The 22932-nt window shown below is 35.4% G+C and overlaps 1 protein-coding gene and 1 long non-coding RNA gene across 2 annotated transcripts; one reads left to right on the forward strand and one right to left on the reverse strand.

The window, feature by feature from the left end:
• The first annotated feature begins 30 nt into the window (after positions 1 to 30).
• Positions 31 to 6119, forward strand: irf2bp2b (interferon regulatory factor 2 binding protein 2b). Its single transcript, XM_058791349.1, has 2 exons — positions 31 to 969; positions 4161 to 6119. The coding sequence occupies exons 1-2, from the start codon at positions 207 to 209 to the stop codon at positions 4895 to 4897; spliced, it is 1500 nt and encodes a 499-aa protein (XP_058647332.1). The 5' UTR covers positions 31 to 206; the 3' UTR covers positions 4898 to 6119.
• Positions 6120 to 18417: 12298 nt separating this feature from the next.
• LOC131548959 (uncharacterized) lies at positions 18418 to 20969 on the reverse strand. The gene is made up of 2 exons (XR_009273295.1): positions 20840 to 20969; positions 18418 to 19691 (listed from the first exon to the last, which is right to left on the reverse strand). It is a non-coding gene; the product is annotated as an uncharacterized LOC131548959 (long non-coding RNA).
• Between the last annotated feature and the right edge of the window lie 1963 nt (positions 20970 to 22932).

Consider the following 22932-nt stretch of genomic DNA (forward strand, 5'->3'; position numbering starts at 1 on the left):
TGCGGTGACGTCACCGCTCCCACACCGAGAGCTCGCGGACGCGTTGTGGAGTGCGCACACTGCCATGAACTTCGGAGCGTAACTTCGCCGTTTTTCTTGGTGGGAAACTACGACGAGATTTAACTTTTTTTTCTCCCCCTCATCAGAACGCGCAACATTCGGAGAATAATCTAGGTGCATATTTTGTCCCCCCCGGTTCCAGCAGCATGTCGTCTGCGGCGGTCGCTGCCTCGCGCAGGCAGTCGTGTTATTTGTGCGATTTGCCCCGCATGCCGTGGGCGATGATCTGGGATTTTACCGAGCCCGTTTGCCGCGGATGCGTCAACTACGAAGGAGCGGACCGCATCGAGTTTGTGATTGAAACCGCGCGGCAGCTGAAGCGCGCGCACGGATTCCAGGAGGGCAGATCACCGGGAACGGTAGGCAAACCGGGGAAGGACATGCAGAGCATGAACCACACGGAACCGGGCTCGCGTCCTCCGCAGCCGCTGGATCGCTACCCGCTCGCGTCGGAAAGACCCCCCAGACTGGGTCCGGAGTACCAGGGGGGGCGACAAGCGAACGGGATCCCGGTGCCAAACGGGTTTCCAAAGCCCGACGAGCCTCCGGAGCTGAACCGCCAGAGCCCAAACCCGCGTCGGACCGGCGCCGTGCCTCCTAACCTGCTTCCACTGGTTAACGGCAGCATCCCGCCGGTGCATGCGCTCAACGGGAGATCCCTGCAGATGGGAATCCCCCCGGTTGCGTTAACGGCGGAGCATGTGGGCAAACGCGCGGAAGACATGAAGGACAAACACCGCGCCGACAGCATGAGCGACGCGAGCGACGGACACAAGGACTGGACGCAGAAGGGCAAGACGGTGCGGGAACTGATGACTCTGCAGAGCCTCGACTCCCGGTTTAAGAAGGAGCATGCACCGCTGGCGCACCGGATGGGATACGAGAGCAGCTCCAGTGCCTTAAAAACAGGTACTGAGCAATGCTTTCAAGCGGATTGTCATCTTAAAGCATGCATGTAGTCTTTAAAATAAAGTGAAGCATCAGATAATACTTATATGTGACCCTGGACCACAAAACCAGTCACCTGAGAGCTGAATAGATAAGATTTCCATTGATGTATGGTTTGTTATGATAGGATAATATTTGGCTGAGATACAACTATTTGAAAATATGGAATCTGAGGGTGCAAAAAAAAAAAAAAAAACACAACAACCTCAAAATATTGAGAAAATCGTCTTTAAAGTTGTCCAAAATGAAGTTCTTTGCAATGCATATTACTAATCAAAGATTAAGTATTGATATATTTACGGTAGGTAGTTTACAAAATATCTTTGATCTTTACTTAGTATAAAATGTTATTTTATACATAACTAGTCAACATTTAGAGTTACTTGGCAAACAAAAAATGACTGTGAAGCATATTTTATTAGATTGTACTGTTTTTAATGTAAATAGACAACGGTGTGATTAACTGATTTATTTAAAAATGTATCACCTGAATGTATTTTAGAATTTTTGTCTAGTGTTGATTTCAAATGTCTTTTATAACTTTGTGTTAATTGTACAAAGTTTATTCTGAAATCGCCATGAAAATAGCCTTGATGCTGGCATGGCGTTTAAAAAGTGAATAAATAAAATAAATCAACGTTTAGAGTAGTTTAAAACATCCGAGCATGCTCTTGAACTTGATTTTGTGTCCACATTCTTATTTTTAACTGTTCAATCTTTAAAATAATGCTGTAAAATGTATTTATACCTGCATTCGGTTTTTAAAACGTCAAAATATAATTTTAAACTGTAGATTTTGTGTCTGGAGTTCAATCTTTAGAATAATTTGAGATGTCAAAACATGCTCCGGATTATTCGCAGACGTATTTATTCATGCATTCGCCGTTAAAACACCAGGGCATGCTTTCAAACAGTTTTTATGTGCACTCTCTAATTTTTAATTGTGGTCCACCTATAGAACTGTTAAAATATGTTGTAAAACTCTTTTAAAACATCAGAGCATGCTTTTAATATCCAGATTTTGTCATATTTTTAAACTGGAATCAGTATTTTGAATAATTTGAGGTGCCAAAACATGCTGTGAAAACACATGCATTTGTGTTTAAATCTGTATAAAACATCTGAGCATGTTTTCAAACTCTAGATCATGCATCTTGATTCCTTTTAGTTTATTATTTTGTTCCTGCATTCTTAAAAGCATGCTTTAAACTCTCTAGATTATGCATTCGTAATGTTTGGAAGCATAACAGATGCACTTCGCTGCCATTTCATCATCCGGTGGTCGGCGCATGGCACATTTTGTCTGGAGCCAGAAAGTAGTGCCAACAACAGGTCATGCATGAAGCGCTGAACTAGCTGTTTAGTCAAGTATTGCATCTCTAAATCCTGGAATACACTTCATGATTTTTGCCCAGATTTTTCCACTGATTTACAGTCTGGAGAAGTTGACGCTAGTTGCCGAAAGTCAAAGCCACTCTGCAGATTCGAGTCGACGGATTCCATAGAAAATTGCGTAGTGTATGATGGTCACAGACACATTTTTTAGCTTCAGACTTTGATTCCATCCAGTTGGAGGTTATCAAATATGTTTGATATTTTCAGCCGATTTTAGAAAACATTAGCCGTGTCTCATTTCGAAGGCTGAGTCCTCCGGAGGTCGCATTTGAAGGCTGCATACGTCATAAAGGATGTAATAAAATTGACTCTTATTCCTTGTGAGGTGTAAAATACTGTAATTTCTTTGTTACTTTGCAATTTAACGGTTACTTTTCTTAAATGAGACTGCCCCGATGACGTATGCAGCCTTCAACTGCGATCAGGACACAGCAATTGTTATCATTTGTCAATCGTCTCCTAGCAACAAGGCACACTTTTCTGCGTGATTTTGTTGTGATCGGAACAACTTCAAAGTGTGCTCGTGTATCATCCTCAGTCGTGTAGTGTATGATGGCTAGTTTTCCTCTGTCACTATTTACAAAGTCGGTAAGTGTATCATGCCTAGTGTTGTAAAAGTCATGTAGTGTATTCCAGCCTTGAAGGATAAGTCCACTTCCACAATAAAAATGTCACCACCAAAACTCACCCCCTATGTCATCCAAGATGTTCATCGCAAAGAAATTGCGTTTTTTGAGGAAAACATTCCAGGATTTTCCTCCATATAGTGGACTTCAATGGTGGCCAACGATTTCAACGTCCAAAATGCACTCTACACGATCTCAGCCGAGGAATAAGGGTCTTATCTAGCAAAACGATTGTTCATTTTCTGAAAAAAAAATTATATTCACTTTTTAACCACAAATTCTCGGATTGCTCTAGCTCTGCGATGCGCGTCTTCGCACATTACGTAATCCTGTTGGAAAGGTCACGTGTGGTTAGTTCTTCGTTTTTGTACTTTTTTTGCATATTTGCTTTGTAAACATTGGGTCGGTACTTCGGCCTCGTGACCTTTCCAACATCACCCTTAATAAAGACGTGCATCGCAGAGCTAATGCTAGCCAAGCATTTGTGGTTAAAAAGTGTATAAATGTACATTTTTTCTAAGAAAATGACTAATCGTTTCGCTAGATAAGACCCTTAGTCCTCGGCTGGGATCGTATAGACGCTTTGAAGCTGCATTGAAACTACATTTTAGACCTTGATACTGGATCATTAATAAATTAGTCATGGCAAAAAATGATGATATCCGATGTATTTTTCTATTGAGCTATTATAAGGTTACCTAGCTTAGACCGTGTGTGACTGTGAACTGATATTAGGCTAATATTGTAGATCTACCGATGTGTTTGGTTTTGCTCAATATGATGTTAAGTGCCGTGGCCTTGCTGCGGTTGAATATCTAAATATGAGACGTCCTCAGTCCCAGACGAAACCTAAAATACTATGTGGAGGATGCAAAATAATTTAATAATTATAATATGAACTGAATTCATGTGTGTACACTCCATGCTGTGTACACACATCTATCCTTACAAGTACAATTTTAGCTGTATTAATGTATCCCCTTCGAAAATTGCTCTTGAGAAATTTTGTGTTTATTGTCCCCCCTACTGTAATTTACGCCCTTGCATGCGGGTGAGCAAATTATCAGGAAATGTTTACTCTGGAAGTGAACTTATCTTCTAAGTCAAGTGTTTATCTCTCTCTCCCTGCAGATCGCGGTAAGCACTCTCGGGGCATTAAAAGGAAACCCTCTCCCGAGCCGGACGGGGAAAGCAGCGCCGCCAAGATGAACGGCGAGAGTCAGCCGTGGCTGCCGTCTCCGTCTGAGGTGCTCAAGATGCCCTCGGGATTCGCCGTCGCTCCTCCCTCCACGATCTCCCCGCATTCGCGCACTACACCGCCAGAGGCGTCCACCGCCGTGCAGAACGGGCAGTCGCCGATGGCCGCGCTAATTTTGGCCGCGGACAACGCCGGAACCGGCTCGCCTAAAGACGCCGGAAACCAGGTGCACTCCACGACCACGTCAGCCGCGGGACGGCGGAACAGCGGAAGCCCACAGTCGCCCTCGTCTGGACAAAGGCGGCTCACGCTGGGAACGTCGGGAACAGCGACCGCGCACATCCCAGGCATGGACCCGCAGGCCGGGCATCCGCAGAGCATTCCCGATTCCTCGGTGCCGCCTGGAAGCGTGCCGTTGTGCTGCACCCTGTGCCACGAGCGCCTCGAGGACACACATTTCGTCCAGTGCCCGTCGGTGCCATCGCACAAGTTCTGTTTCCCGTGTTCTCGCGAGAGCATCAAACAGCAGGGGGCGACGGGAGAGGTTTACTGCCCGAGTGGCGAGAAATGCCCGCTTGTTGGATCCAACGTACCCTGGGCGTTCATGCAGGGCGAAATAGCCACCATTTTGGCTGGGGACGTAAAGGTTAAAAAGGAGCGGGACCCTTGATTTTTCTTTTTCTTTTTTTTTTGCTCAAAATATCCCCCAGGTTTAAAAAAAAAAGTACTCTTCCATAATGTACTTGTCAAACGATTAATCGCGATTAATCGCATCCAAAATGAAGGTTTTTGTTTACATAATATATGCGTGTTTACTGTGTATATTTATTATGTGTATATATAAATACAAACACATTCATGTGTATATATTTAAGAAAAATATGTTATGTTTATATATTAAATATATAAATGTATATACATGTAAATATTTTCAAAATATATATACTGTAGGTGTGTGTATTTATATATATATATATATATATATATATATATACACACACAGTACACATACATATATTTTGTGAACAAACCGTTTATTTTGGATGCGATTAATCATGATTAATCATTTGACAGCACTATACTTAAAGTGCTCTATTTTCGCGCACTAATTTTGTACTTTAATATACTAAAAATGATTCTTTAGTACTTGTTAAGATAAACTTAAGTGTACTCAACTGTGCTATTTTGGGATGCACCATGAATATGAACAAAAATGTGCTTTTAACACACTATCTCTAAAAATGTATTTAGTTACCACTTGAACCCATCTTTCATACACTAGTGCTCTCAAGTGTACTACAAGTGGTGACTAATTACATTTTTTAAACACAGAGACAGTGTGTTAAAAGCACATTTTACTTCATATTCATGGCGTCCCAAAATTGCACATTGAGTACACTTAGTTGATCTTAACAAGTACTAAAGACTCACTTTTAGTATATTAAGTGCAAAATTAGCACGTGGAAATAGAGCACTTCAAGTACATGATGGAAGTGTACTTTTTTTTTTTTAACCTGGGCCACCAATCGTATTGCATACCATCCAAACGTGAACTAACCGGACATGTACATATTGAACTTAAGGGAACTGTACACTTGGTAAACATGGCTGTATAATTTTTTTGATTTTCCCTTTTTGAATACATTGTGTTTCTATATTTTTTCCGAAGATAAAATGGTATGTACGCGCTATAACAAACCCCCCTTTCCCCCATTCAGTGGTTGTTCAGAGCGAACGCTCGGTGTACTAGTAGACCTGGTGGCAGTCCATGTTTAAACACAGAATGTGACTAATACTCTTTAAGCACTTGGCAAGAACTGAAACGCTTTTAGCTGTATTGTATGCACTTGTTTAAAAATTGCCAAATACAATTTCTGACCTTGTAATAACAATCTGACGTGTCTGTGGTTGGCTTATTGTCTGCCCTCGCTGAATCATGCGACGCGGATGATGCAACGACCTCAATGAGTACGAAAAGGGAACTAAAAAAACACAAGCGGCAGCTCGGGAGATTTTGTCCTGGTGCATGCTGGGAGTTCATCGCCTCAATAATGGTAACTGGTATCATGACTGTTTGCACAGCTAAAGTAACCCAAGAATGCTTGAATTTGGAAGAGTATCTGTTTTTTTTTCTCCTCTAACACGCAGGCTGTGACTTGTATCACACATTGTTTTCGGCCTCCATGTGGAGTAACCTAACGCTGTGTGCAAGACGACACTCCACGTCTATTTTTACTCGCATGCTGTGCGTTGAGGAGCTCATAAACAATCTTTCCTTTGGCCTTTTTTGGTGGATAAAGACCTGCATTGTTAAATATTACGGCTGCGTTAGGATGACATGCTCTCCAGGTGCAAATGGGGCATTTTAGCATCTCACAAGGCTACTTCGTGCTTCAAAAATACATTTATTGGTAACTTATTTAACATAAACTAACAACAAAATACTTCTAAAGCAGTTATTAATCCTAGTTTAAATTTAATTTACTAATACATTCAACACATTAAGTTGAATTTGTAAATATTATTTGCATGTTATTTATGACAAAGATGAAAAAATACTGTAACAAATGTGAAGCTCATTTTTAGTTAATGCATTAATGCAAACACGTAATTTTAAGCATGACTTATGCATAATTTGTTTCAATGGTAACACTTTACAAAATGGTCTAGTGAGTTAAAACCGACATGAGTTTACATTTGTAACAGTAGGCTATTTGTACATTTTTCTCCTTTAAATGATATTAACAGCAAACATTTGATTCAATAATGTATTAGTAATTGATTAATACATGCGTTCAACAGATTAAGTTAATATTATTTACATGTTTTTATGAACTAACAATGAACAGGTTGAATGAACATTTAAAAACATGCATAAATATTGTATTGCTCATTGTGAGTTAATGCATTAACTAATGTTAACTCATGGAAACACTCGAGCTTGTTGTTTTCCAGTCTTGCACTAATCGGCTTTTGTTAGATTTAATCAAATTGAACTGGTCAAATGCATTAATTATGGTGCAGGCTTAAACCGTCTGCGCTGGCCGTCGAGCTCCATTATCTGAGGCGCGCTGTAGCATATGCTTAATAAAATGTGGCGGATCACGTGGTCGCTGTGCTGGAATTCCTGAGTCACGCTCGGTCGCCCGCCTTCCTCTTCACTGTTCTCACACAGCACTCCAATGAATGGAGATCTGTTCTTACACAGGTCACATGTATTCCAGTTAACCCTTTCACCACCGCCATGACCTGGAAAACCGATTTGGCTTCTAACTGGAATATTTTGATTGCTTTTTCATTTTTAGCCATTGAATATCTTCAAATTGAAAGTTTTTTTTGGTGCATATTTGTTTTTTGCCAATTGACAAGCATGCATTGCAAAATACGTCATCGTAACACACTGGCAACAAGCAGGCATTTGTATCCAAATCAAAAGCAAATATTGATCGGATGATTCAGACGGCATGAGCTGCGGTCGCCTGGAGAATTCCAGTGATGCCAGCACGTCTTTTCAGCATTCATCGAAACTCAACACCCCGAGGGGGAAAAGAGTCTCGTCAGAGATGAATCGCTCTACTCTAGTTACGCTGTAGCTCTTTCTGTCTTTTGTTTGCGCAGCTGTCCCGCCCTCCCTCACTGGTTAGCATCAGATGGATGTTTTCAGCCGTCACACGTATTTCACAATTTACCTTTGAGATTTTTGTTGTCGTCTTACATAAGATCATTTTGTTATATGCACTCTGTTTTACTTAAAAGCATACATGCATCCAAAAATCTATGCAATGCAAATGTGGCGAAATCGCTGGCCTACTGTAGGCTATGTTGTTTACAAGCTCGTCTGACACTAATTGAACCAATGAGCATTATGACGTGTTTTGCAATGTGTGAAATCGAGTTTGCATTGACATAAAAGGTAACAAAAACACTAAGCCACTTGAAATTCAGGTTGGGATGGTGCATGGGTGCATTTTCAAAACAAAAGCTCTTTGGTTTTAGTTGTATCGTCAAGTGATTGGAACGTCAAACTTAGAAGGTCAATGCAATATCATTTTTCATCTTGCGTATAATTGATTTGATGAATATTTAATCATTTCCAAACTTTGCAAAGCTGCACAGAGCTACTCAAACCTCACACTTTTTGAGTTTGGAGTGCGTTCACCTCGCAGTACTTGTTTAGGTTTGGGTTGGTTTGTTTAGACTAAGATCCTTGGTTCCAGATTAACAAGGAACAGTATCTCACAGGAATACAGTGAAGAGTCAGTCTTTGAAAGTAAAAACCCATTTGAGAAATTTATTTTTAACAATATACGCAATTTATTGGGTGATGCCATTAAAGAACCATTTTGGTCCCCCAAAGAACCTTTCATGCAACAGTTCATAAAAGAGCCAGTAAATAACTTTTTAATAATCTGAAGAGCTTTTTTCAACTTTTTGTGCAACGGAAAAGTTTAAGGTTCTTCATGGAACCATTGATGCCAATAACGAAGCTTTATTTTTACAAGCGTAACATATAAACCTTTTAAGAAAGACCTTTTGTTATATAACTACAATTAAAATATTTAGTTTGTATACTTAAAACCATTGACAAAGTTATTTATGATCCTAGCTAAAAAAAAAATATGTTCTAATAACGTTATCTTTCTGAATGTTCAAAGGACATCCAGTTTTACAAAATATTTTAAAATTTCTTGTTTATTTGAGCTTTAACAAAAACATTCCATTTTTTTTTTTTTCATTTTACAAACGTTGCGGGAACGTTAGTTTTGAATGTTCTCTTAACATTTTGAAACGAGTTTAAAAAAACATTACACTAAAAACATCAATGACACTTAGTTTTACGGTGTTCTTGTTACTGTTGCTATTATAATAACAATAAATTATGCATCACTACATGCAAGTAAACCTAAACCTAACCATATAGCAAGTACATGTAGTTAATTAATATTACTCAATACTTAAATGTATAATTACATTGTAACAAGGACATCTTAAAATAAAGTGTAACCAAAAAATCCAACAAAAAGGTTCTAAGAACAATGTATAAATAACATTATGGAAACATTACTTTTACTTTTGAATGATTTCAGAACGTTTTCAAACCAGTAGTAACGTTTAAAAAAACATTAGACAAGCGTTTCATAAACAATGCATGAATAACACAAATTGCATTCTATTAACGTTAAAGAAAGAACATTGTCAGAAAGTTCTGAGAACATTTTTTGCTGAGTTGTGCCTTCATTTCTGATTCGATTACATCATTTTCAGTGCATGCTTCATGGAATGAATAGTTCATCCCGTCATAGAAGTCAAAACACCTTTGTTTATTTTATGATTTCCAGTCCTCATTTGCATAGAATGTTGTGATTCAACACTAAACTGGTTGGTCTAGTTCATGGCTTAGAACTATTTACTAAAGAATTCTATGTAATCCTTCAACAAGAGAAAGACTTCCGGAATGAAGCCGGTGCTCACACAATGTCTGCAGAGTGAAGTAGACTGTTTGCCACGTCAGCAGTTTTGGCCATTTGTCCTGAGGGTTCCTGGTGTGTTACACAGACACGCACACATGCACAGGAGGGGAAAGCAAAAAGCCAAACACCCCAGATCACATTCCTGGGCCCCTGCACTGACAAAAAAACAGAAAGCGGAGAATGCAGGGGGAGCGAACGAGGCGGATATTTCCAGCAGTTGCTCTCACTATAATTAGACAGAATACAGGCGAACCTTCACGGCCATCAATCACACGCACTGCAACACCAAGAAAGGAACTTGTGTCCTGGTGACTGCAGGCCTTTATCTGGAGGAAAGCTTTTTGTGTCGCACCAAATATAGCGATCTCACACACACTCTGAACCTGGGACGTGTCATGAAAGGGCGCATTCGTTGCCTGGTTACCTGCAGCGAGAGCAAACAGCCACGTCAGTCTGAGAGCAACATGCTCATGTTCACTGGCCCTAAACTGCTGCTGAGGATAAATGGGGGGGGGGTGGACGTGCGACAAACAGAAATCGAGTCGCTAAATCAGTGCGGACAGTGTACTGAATATAGAAGCAGAATAAATCTGCCTTAAAATCTATAAAATGAGTATTTGGAGTTTGGAGTGCGTTCACCTCGCAGTACTGGTTTGTTTAGACTAAGACGCTTGGTCCCAGATTAACAAGGAACAGTATCTCACAGGAATACAGTGAAGAGTCAGTCTTTGAAAGTAAAAACAAATTTGAGAAATTGATTTTTAACAATATACGCTTTATTGGGTGATGCCATTAAAGAACCATTTTTGTTTATGCCAACTGCACAAATTTTGGCACAGGTGTGTATTTTTATTGGAATTTCAATATTTCACCCTGATTTCCTTTAATAAATCTATTTTACACTAGGTACAAAAAATAGTTCCTCTCTGGACCTTAAGGGCAAAAATGTCCTCATTGAAACCCATTATAACTGCAATTTTTAATCCCAGGTCCATTTAACTATAAAATGCTGCTGTCTTTGTTAAAAGGCTTTCATTCTCTTGGCAAGACTTCTAAAAAAAAAAAAAAATGTTTTTTTTATTATTTTTTTTTTTTTATATTTACCAGATGGTGCCATTTTCTCAGGTTTGGCCTATAAAGCAAATACTCACATTTTTCCTGTTTTCTGCTTTTGCTGTATTATAGAGCCAGTTGGAGAATTTATGCAGCTATAATTGTGTGGGTGCGTTGGTATGGATGTCAGAGTGTGGTTTGTATGTGTGTACTAAAAAAAAAATGTGTGTGTGTGCACCTGTAATGTGTGAGAGAGATAAATCATACTGTACTGCGAATCCCAGTGCTGTGTTTGCCAGTGGAGCTTTGCTGGAATCTAATGGGAAAAGTTTGGTACTGCGCCCAAATACAATCTTACTAAAAGCTCATTTTTTGAGATATCAACCTCACATTTGGGACACAACTTGTTTAGATATATGGCTTTGATTTTCTAGCAATTTTTTGTGTTCAACATGTTTCATAAAATATATATTTTATATAAAAATTGCTTTTCAAATCATTTTCAAAAACGTAAACCTCTATAACTTTTTTGGTTTGAATTTTATTACAACTTTTTTTTAACTTCAACAATAATCTGTCAAGGGTCTTCTTTAAAATGATACCAAGTCAGTACTCCCAAGCTTCAAATTTTTACGACAGTTTTTGGACATGGACATTTTTGTCCTCTATGAACCTGTGTGTAACTTTTTTTAATTAATTATTTAATTAACAAGGGTTAATACCTACACTTACTGTTGACTTACTGTTATTTATATTCTCAGCTGACAAAAATACATTCTAAAAAGGTTTTGATAACGTTCCTGATAAGTTCTTGAAATGTTATTTTTGAATGTTCTTAAATTGTTCTAAAAATGTTTTTAGAGGGAATGTTCCATATTTTCCATTTTACAAACATTATGGGAACGTTACTTTAAAATGTTTTCTCAATGTTTTGAAGCAAGTAGTAACATTTAGAAAACATTAGACAGCGTCCAACTAAAATGTTTCATTAACAATGTATAAATAACATTTTGAGAACATTATTGAAGACCAGATAATATTAGTAATTTAAATTTGTTTGATGTTATATGCCTACGCATAAAATATTTACTTTATGTACTTAAAACAGTTGACTTACCATTATTTATATTCCCAGCTATCAAAAATACTTTCGAATAACATTTTGACAATGCTCCTGATAATTTATGGAAACTTATTTCTGAGTGTTCTTAAAATGTTTTTCTTTCTTCGAAGGGAACGTTCCATTTTACAAACATTATGGGAACGTTACTATTAAATGTTTTCTCAGTGTTTTGAAATAAGTATTAACGTTTAGGAAACATTCGAGAATGTTGAACTAAAATGTCTCAGAAAAACGTTTCATGAATGTTGTATAAATAACGTTTTGAGAATATCATTGAAGACCAGATAATATTAGCATTTTAAATTTGTTTGATGTTATGTGCTTAAAATATTTAAATTTTGTTCTTAAAACTGTCGACTTGCTTTTATTTATGTTCACAACTAACAAAAATATATTCTAAGAACGTTTTAATAACATTCCCATTAAGTTATGGAAACAATATTTCTGAATGTTCTCAGAACAATGTTTTTTATTAAGTTTTTACTTGTTTATGCTAACGTCAGCAAAAACATTAAAGGAATGTTACATTTTTTCATTTTTCAAATGTTATGGTAATGTTACTTTTGAATGTTCTCTGAACATTTTGAAACAAGTAGTAACATTTAGAAAATATTAGACAACGTCCAACTGAAATAAACGTTACTTTTAAACGTTACTTTTGAATTCTCTATGGATGTTTTGAAACTACTAACATTCACATTAAGCGCTTGTTAATGCGAATGTAAGCAGTAACATTAAGAACACATTTTTTCATTTTATGAACATTATGGGAACGTTAATTTTGAATGTTCTCTTAACGTTCCGAAACAAGTAACATTTAAAATAACGTCCAACTAAAATGTTTCAGAAAAAAATAACGTTAAATGAACAATGCATAACAATAAATAATGTTCAACGTTACATAAAAATTAACGATTGAAAAATCGCTCAAATGTTTTCATGAAAAGACTAAAACAGCTACATATTAATTGAACCAATGAACGTTATGAAATGCTTTGATATGTTTTGCAATGCGAAAATCGAGTTTTTGGTTTATAATTATTGTTCCTTAGTTTAGAAAATGTTAGATTTAAAAAATTTGGTGAAATATCTTGTTTTTTGTGAAAGCCAGTCTGAAACCCTTAGAGATGGACTGAACTAATGAACATTATGGAAGTATGTGGGTTACTGAGAGTTTTTGGATGGTGATATTTTAGGCTTGAATTGAGAATAACCAATCAAATGCCCAAACTCAGCTGAAACATGAAACAGGCCTCCAATAATTCTAGTGGCATAATTAATCAAAGACTTCAGCTCATAAGATATGCTTTATGTAGTTTCGTCTGTACATGTGGCTGACTCGCCTTTTACAAACCCAAACTTTTTTTTTTACGCCAAGTTCAGAGAGATCGTGTGAAATCTTTCCCATGTGATTTTGGCCTGGCATCTTTTATAACGAAGTCCTCCCTTAATTATTCGGCAGTGAAGTGACAGTTTTCCTCTGAGCGCTGCGTCTAAAGAGGCCAGTTTTGGGAGGGGGACTGAAATATTATTCCAGAGCGTTTTCAACTCCGGCCTCATTCTCTTGAGCCGAGTGGCAACTTTGAACACGGTGTCCCATTACAGGAAGCCAGATCTCAGAGATTGGCTCTTTGAAGTGGATCTCTCATATCCTTCCTTTTTGTTAAGATGCCTTTCAAGGAGACGGCTGTGTTTTGGTGCAGATGGCATTGGACGTCCTGTTCACGATTTAGAGGGGTTGTTGTGTGTCTCAGATGTGTTCAACGAAAACTTTAAAGTGAAATATCCCAGGTGACAAATTTAGGTTATAAAAACATTGTGTGAATGTCGTTAAATGTTACTAAAAAGTTAAAATGTCCAGTTTTTCCTTTTTGGTCTCATGGCAAAAATGTACCTGGGTGCACTTTTTCGCAAGACGCGAAATACGTACCAATAAGTACATATCACTGCAGTTTCCAGAAGAAATGAACACTAGAGGCAGTAAAACTCAGACACCTTTTATTCCTTTTCACACAAATTTACAGTTTCGATTAACAAAGCGTAATTTTCACACAATTACTTGAAGAATATTATGTTATGACTTCAAAACTATTTTAATATGCTGGGAGATTTGAAAACTGATACTTTTGAACGTTAGCATCACGCATATCCAGCTTCATATCTATGTAAAAACGGTGCTGCAGAAAAGTACCCAGAGGTGCATATATTTATGAGACTGGGTTGAGGTTTTCCATTGTGATTGTTATTTAAAAGTTTTTTTTAGTTTTTTTTTTTTAAGCTCTCTTACAACATTCTACTAACTTTTTCACTTAAAAGCTTTGCAGTGAAATATCACAGGCGACACATTTAGGTTATAAAAACGTTTTGGGAACACTTTTTTTTTTTTTTAAATGTTACTTAAGTTAAAATGTCCAGTTTTTAATTGTGATTATAATGTTACAAAAACTTTCAACTAACTAACTTTTAACTTTTTCACTCCAAATATGGTATTTGAACATTTGTTTAATATTCTAAAAATGTTAAAATATTGTTTTCTTATCGTAATTAGAATGTTATTTTAAAACTTTCCTTACAACATATACTGACTTTATTTTCATTATTTTTATTTTTAATCTAGTTTTATTTTAGTCCAGATTTCTTGTCGTGATTAAAACATTATTTAAAGGTTATAAAAATGTTTCTTACAATGTTCTACTAACTGTAAAAAAATGTTTGTTTGATTTTATTCTAAGAGCATTAAAATGTGCAGTTTTATCACAATTGAAATGTTACTAATGTTACTCTTTAACGTTACAAAAAAAAACATTCTCAATACTCTAAGAATGCAAAGATTCTAAGAATGTTTTCCTATCATAATAGAAGTTACAAAACATTCCTTGCAATATTCTACAAACTTTTTCACCCAAAATAAATCTTATTTTAAAGTTTATTTTTAATATTCGAAGAACTTTAAATGTCCAGTTTTCTTATCGGAATTCGAACATTACTTAATAGTTACAAAAACGTTCTTACAACATTCTACTAACTTTATTTGCACCGAAAATACAATCTTATTTGAACATTTATTTTTAATACTCTTAAGAATTAAAATGTCCAGTTTTATCATAAATGGAATGTTACTAACGTTACTATTTAACAACATTTCTTAACATTCTTGGAGTGTTAAAATGCCCATTTTCCCATCGTAATTAGAATGTTATTTATAAGTTACAAAACGTATCTTACAACATTCTACTAACTTTTTCACCCAAAATAAAATCATTTGAAAGTTTATTTTTAAAATTCTAAAAAACATAAAAATGTTCTTGTTGTGATTATAACATTATTTAAAGGTTGCAACGTTTCTTATAATGTTCTATTAGCTTTTTGACCCAAAATATGAAGTTATTTGAATGTTTATTTTTCATATTCGAAGAACGTTAAAATGTTTTCTTACCGAAATTATAACACAATTTAAAGATTATGCAAACATTTCTTACAATGTTGTACTAACTTTATTTGCACCAAAATATTTTTTTTTAAATCTAAGGATGTTTTCTGTCAATATTATGAGAAAGTATCAAATATTAATGTCATAAGAACATTCCATAAACATTACTTTAAGAACGTTTTGTCCTAACATTTATATAACTTTTTAAAAATGTTAGTGAAAGTTTTGAGAATGTTCCCTGTTAGCTGGGATCCACCCAGCATGGGCCAAAGTCATGAAAGAAGAAGGAGCGGAAAGAAAAGAGGGAGTAAGAGTTTGCTCTGACCTCATTTGTTAATGTGTAGCAGGCCTTTCTGTAGGCTCTGTTTGACAAGAGTTGCACAACACAGAGCTTTGCACTTTGGCTGGCCTGCGGGCTGCTCCGGAGGCGGGTGTGTGGGTGTGGTAAAGCACGGGTAATGTTCGGCCTTGGCAAGGTCGATCTCGCAGAAACTCCCATTGGTCAGCAGTCATCGTCTGTATGTGTTTCATTGCTTTGTTTTTTCTTAGTTTTGTCTGCAACAGTTGCTAAGTGCACCGGTGGCCAAAGCGCTCCACAGTTTTTGTACTTAATAGTAATTGTTTCAAGTACAATAGTTTTGGGAGTTTCAGGCTGGAACTGAGAGAACGAAAATCGAATAAGAAACACCATTTTGAGAATAATGAGAATTACTCAACCATCTCAACGCAAAATATTAATCATATAATGTCAAAGTGTTAATGATAAAATCCTCCTAAATTATGATTTATGAAATTATGATTACTTATGTGTATATAAATACACACATGCATGTATATATTTATATAATATAAATTATATGAATATAAATATATACATTTAAATACATGTAAATATTTTCAAAATGTATACTGTATGTGTGTGTCTTTATATATACATAATAAATATACACAGTACACACACATATATTATATAAACAAAAACTTCGATTTTGGATGCGATTAATTGTTTCCCAGCACTAAAATAAATATATAAATACATAAAGAAAAACAACTAAGAAAACAAGAAAAAGAAAAATTATAATTTTCATAAAATATATATATATTTTTTAAACATGAAAAACAAGAAATTATATTATGTGTGTCAAAATATAAATAAAGAAGAAGCAAAACAATAAATTGTTTTTCATAAAATCTAAATATATATTTTTTAAAACATCACAACACAAAACATTTTATTAAAAACAAGAAAAATTTGTATTTTTCATAAAAGATGGATGGATGGATAGATAGATAGATAGATAGATAGATAGATAGATAGATAGATAGATAGATAGATAGATAGATAGATAGATAGATAGACATAAATATATTTAAAAACAAGAAAAACAAGAAATTATATTTTTCATAAAATATAAAAAAGTACACATATATAAAAAGAAAACAAGATTACAATATATTCTTCATGAAATATAAATATGTAAATATAAAAATATATAATTATATTGTATTTTTTTCTTTTATATAATACTATAAAAACAATACATTTAAAAATATACATAAATCATATTTTCCATTAAAATTTGTTTTTTGGCTTATATAGGCCTGGGAATGTTTTCATGCGATCCAAATATATCTTCATGTCATCACCAAACTCAAAATGTTATGAATTAACCAGGATGATAAAGCACATGGTAGTCATTAACCAGAGGCATGGCTGGCCCCGCCCCTCTCCCCTCATTGGGCAGGGCTTATCTCACAGTCACTTGACCTTTGGCCCTGCAGATCTGTGGGTAAGAAAATAAACACAAGCACACCCATCACATCTGGAGAGCAGCGTTGCTGAACATTGACCACTGCTTAACAAAGATGCCTTCAGGCCATGTGAGTATAGACTGTCAGGAACACAAAGTCCACTGTGTGTGTGTGTGTTTAGGGTCAGAGTAAAGAAAACACTGGATACGTATCGGTGTTAGCCAGAAACTACGTTATGAATGGTTAGTGTATTAACTCTGTGCTTGTCATTCAGTCACCATTGAGAAATCTTTGCCTTTTAACCCTATTAATACTGAAACATATCAGAGCAGTGACAATTACAGAGGGTTTGAGCCCCAATTAAGTCTAAACAAAGTTGAATTCACTCTGTGTTGAACTATAATGTTATATAATACATAAGGCATATATTTCAGTGTCATGAAACAATGTTTCAATGACCGCAAAATGTGGGCTACAAATGTAACGTTCACTATCAAAGGTACGGATGCTTGTTTCTGCTTTGGCATACAAAGATAAAAGTAATAACTGCAACTTTTTTTCTCACAAATATGACTTTTTTCTTGCAAGACTGAATGTATAGCTCACAATTCAGACTTTTCTCTCTTAATTCGGTGAAGAAAAGTCAGAATTGTGAGACAAAGTCTGAATTGCGAGATATAAACTCAGAATTGCGATGTAAACAGAATTGCGAGAGCGAAAGTCCGAATTTTGAGATAAACTTATAGTTGCGAGATAAAAACCTAAAATTGTGAGATATAACCCAGAATTGTGATGTAAACAGAACTGCGAGAAGTCAGAATTATGAGAGATAAACTCAGAATTGCGAGATATAAACTCAAAATTACAAGATATAACCTCAGAATTGTGATGTGAACAGAACTGCGAGAATTAAAGTCAGAATTTTGAAATAAACTCAGAATGGCAACATATAAATTCAGAATTGCGAGATATAAACTCAGAATTACATTATACATAATGTCTGAATTGTGAAAAATAAACTCAGAATTATGAGATATAAACTCAGAATTGTGATGTGAACAGAATTGCGAGAATGAAAGTCAGAATTGCAAGATAAACTCAGAATTGCGAGATATAAACTCAGAATTACAATATTTATAATGTCTGAATTGCAAAAAGTAAACTCAGAATTATGAGAGATAAACTCAAAATTGTGAGATATAAACTCAAAATTGCGAGATATAAACTCAGAATTGAGATATAAACTCAGAATTGAGATATAAACTCAGAATTACAATATTTATAATGTCTGAATTGCAAAAATAAACTCAGAATTATGAGAGATAAACTCAAAATTGTGAGATATAAACTCAAAATTACAAGATATAACCTCAGAATTGTGATGTGAACAGAACTGCGAGAATGAAAGTCAGAATTGCAAGATAAACTAAGAATTACAATATTTATAATGTCTGAATTGCAAAAAATAAACTCAGAATTATGAGAGATAAACTCAAAATTGTGAGATATAAATTCAGAATTGCGAGATATGAACTCAGAATTATGAGATATAAACTCAGAATTACAATATTTATAATGTCTGAATTGCAAAAAATAAACTCAGAATTATGAGAGATAAACTCAAAATTGCGAGATATAAAATCAGAATTGCGATGTAAACGGAATTGTGAGAATTAAAGTCAGAATTTTGAGATAAACTCAGAATTGCGAGATATAAACTCAGAATTACGAGAGATAAACTTAAATTTGTGAGATATAAACTCAGAATTATGAGAGATAAACTTAAATTTGTGAGATATAAACTCAGAATTATGAGAGATAAACTTAAATTTGTGAGATATAAACTCAGAATTATGAGATAAACTAAAAATTGCGAGATATAAAGTCAGAATTGACTGTTACCAGTGTTACCATGATTGATATCCCATTTTACAAGTAATTTAATAATATACATGTTTTGATGGGCTGAAACTGGTGTCTGTTATTGCCAAAAAAGACATAAAGTGCATGAGAAAAAACAGCTGCACGTCTCATTTCAAAGTAACGAGACGAGTCGACCTTGAAGAGCACGGCAGCGCCTCTGTTAGTGTGTAGATGAGTCTTAATAATGAGCGAGCCGTGTTTTAGCTGTGTCCCATTAACCTTCCCATCCGTATGAGATCAAAGATGGCAGCGGGAGGGAACGCATGGAGATCAGCTGTTGCACGGTTGTTGCACCATCACTTGAGCCGACATGAGAGCGTTTTCTTGCAGATGTTAAAATATGTATAAAGATGATTTCACAGACCTGCCGGGCAAATCGAACGCTGAGACGCAAAGGGAGAATACACATCACAGCCGAGTGAAGAAAGTCCACTAAAAAATCAATGCAGAAAGGCTGTTAGCAGCTCTATGAGGCAAAAGAGTGAAATAAACGAAGGCCTTTTGAGTGGAAAACGCTCAGAGGTAATGAAATCGCCTTTTTTCAGCCTCTCAGAAGGAACATCTGACGTGAAAACTGTCTCGGAAACCTTGTGATCCAACCAAAATTGACTGTCTTTGGCTTTTTTCCGAGCAGACTCCTTCGTCCTTGTTCCCGGCCTGTTATGACCTGGTTTTCCTTGCAACCTTCTGTAATCTTTCTGTCCGCTGAGTGCTGTGTGAGAGAGAGAGAGACAGAAAGAAAATGTCAATAAGGTATCATGAAAGCAGCAGACATGAAGAGAAACTACAAAGAGCAAACGAAATACAATTCATGTTTTTATGTAGAGGCAGAGTTTTTGTTTTTGAAAGCAGTGCTTCTTTTCTTTTCTTTTTTTATTTACATATATTTGTGTACTATTTTATATTGTATGAAAAAGATCTTTTCTTGTTTTTCTTATTTTTAAACTATATTCAAATATTTATTTATTTGATGAAAAACAAATACTTTTTTCTTGTAATTCTGAGAAAAAAAGTCAGAAATGCAAGATATAAACTATATATATATGCTACACATACTTACATATTCTTTCTTGCAATTCTGAGCAATTCTCTTTTTTTACTTCTGATCTGCTTATTCAATTTTAACCAAATCAATGACACGCATGTGAAGCTGTTTTTGCACTGATCCCACACTTATTTAATACCAGACATGCTTTTATTAATTTTTTTCATTCATTTTCTTTTGGTTCACACATCCATCAGTTTTCAAATACATGAGAAACAAAGATAAAACAACTTTCATTTCTGTAAACAGTAAAACTAATGTCATGAAACACACCTGAGATGCACAGCAATTCTATTCTATATTCTTACAGTATACTGTACAGTAAGATATTCTGCAACATAAACAACTTAACCTGTGTTTTGCATTGTGTCTAATAACCCAACTTAACTTTAATGTGCATTACATTTGGATTTCCAGGAAATTTTCTAGGTTCTTGCAGCCTAAAATGACTGAATTTTCTGCATCTTTTCTAAAAACGATGGCAATATGTGCAGCTTTTTTGTTGTTGTTTTGTAGTGAAAACCCACCAATTATCATGATGCACTTATGTAACTAGCACTTATGTAACATTATTTACATAGATATATTTACAATTGATAATAGTATTATCAGTGATTGCATATCCAATAAAATAATGTACTTAAAGCTTAATCTACTTAAGTTTTTTTTCTTCAGAAAAGTAGCTGAAATAAGACAAAAATGCAAGCTGCCACAAATTGATTGCTTGATTTTGTGTTCTACAGTATGCACATTTCTACCATTGAACTGCACTTTTCTCCTGCCCTAGGTAGAGATTAGTATGTTACCAGACACACATTTTCTTCTTCTTCTTCCTTTGCATGATGAATGCCCTCTCGCCCTGCCACCAAACCGCTCTATTTTTAGCCCTGATGTCAAAAAGAGGCCTGCAGGAATCTCTGTGGGCCGCGATTCACATGACGGATGAAATCATCACAAAGTACAGTCTCTCTTTCTCACTCTCAAGCTGCGAATAGAGTCTGTGAAATGGAAATGAGTGTTGCTTTTTTGTCCTCGTGACACGAGAAACTAGGCGCTCATGTGAACGATGGCTCTCAGACGCTGGAACGCCGTCAAATCCGCCGAAAAACTGGAGCGCCAATGGAGGGAGGGAGCGAGAAGAGAACAAAAACAACTCAGAGGACCAAAACAGATTTCGACAAAGGAGAGGGGGAAAGAGAAGCAGACAGGCCAGTCTTTTGTGCACTAGACAGACATTGTTTAGGGCGAGGAGGATTCGATCAGCTGATAACATGAGGTGATGATAAAAAGCTCTTCGGGGTTTTTGTGCTTGAACAAAGGCGCTGGCAAGGGTTCTTCAGTTTGGCACGCTTCAAGAGTCACACACTCCGGTTGTTTAGTCAGATACAGGATCAGGATGGGGTTCACCAGAACTACAGACAGGTCTTAACACGGCCGTCCTGCTCTTTAACACCAAAAAGGAGGATTTCAGTGAAGCCGGGATAAAAACTGCAAAAGAATCCATTGACACCCTATAGTGAAAAATAAATATACTTAAATGTATTTGAAATTCATTTATTTCATGCTAAGTATACTACAAATACATTTTCATATTTATGTACTTAATAAAATGCCCTGCAAGTGTACTAAACTAATTTTGTACTTAATGCGCTTTAATTGTGCAGAAGTAGTGCTTGAAGTCCAATTAAAGACATGCTTAGTATATCTGATTTTGCTAAAGTGGAACTATTGCAAGTATACTTTAGGTACACTTTAAATATTTTGCATTTAAAGGGTGATATTAAAAGTGACATTAAAACACATTTTAGGCTTATTAATAATAAATGTGCATTGTGCACAAGTAATACTCCAAGTAAAGTTTAATTAAAATTTTTATATCAGTAGGTCTCGAGTTATCTGTCAGCAAATATGTTAATAGATTTGAACTATATACTTAGTATGAAATAAATGTATTTTAAATATATTACTTCTTTACTAGGGCAGAAATGAACTTTTGCATTAAAGAGCGATATTTACCCCCTTAAATTGATTTACATGGGCATTTTGTTACCTTTATAGGGCCAAATGTTTTAGAAGAAAGAAGTTTCTTATGCTCATCAAGGCTGCATTAAGATCAAAAATACAGAAAAAGCAGTAATATTGTGAAATATTATTACAACTTAATATATATATATATATATATATATTTAATATACTTTAAAATAAAATGTATTGTTGTGATCAAAGCTGATTTTCAGCATCATTACTCCAGTCTTAAGTGTCACATGATGCTTCAGAAATCATTCTAATATGCTGATTATCAGTGTTGTAAAACTGTGCTACTTTTCTTTTCTAACAGTGTTTAAGTCTTTACTATCACTTTTTGTCCATTTAACATATCCTTGCTGAATAAAAGTATTAATTGCTTTAAAAAAATAAAAAAAGAAACTAAAAGACTAAGAAAGAAAAAAAATTACTGACTTTAAACTTTTGAATGGTATAGTGCATGTTGTTAGAAAAGATTTCAGTTTAAATGAATGCTGTTCTTTTTAACTTTTTATTCATCAAAGATTCCTGAAAAAAATAATCACATGTTCCAAAAAATATTAAATAGCACAACTGTTTCCAACATTGATCCCAAACCGCAGTGTAAATTCTTACATTTACTCATTAAATGCAATTTGGATAATTAGACATTATAGGGCGAATGTCAATCAAATGAAGTTAATATCAACAAAATTAATCTTTGCACTGCAGAAGTGGCATTTAGATGTATTTATGAAGATAGTTTAATGCAGCTCAGAGATGCCATGAATGCATTTACATTGCAATTGCAATTGCATAAAAACATGTTATAAGATTGATGTTTTATACTTTAAATATGAAACTAAAACTGCCAGTAGGTGGCTTAATAAGTGAATCATTGATT

Source organism: Onychostoma macrolepis, chromosome 11 (genome assembly GCF_012432095.1).
Source record: "Onychostoma macrolepis isolate SWU-2019 chromosome 11, ASM1243209v1, whole genome shotgun sequence".
Taxonomy (NCBI): Eukaryota; Metazoa; Chordata; class Actinopteri; order Cypriniformes; family Cyprinidae; genus Onychostoma; species Onychostoma macrolepis.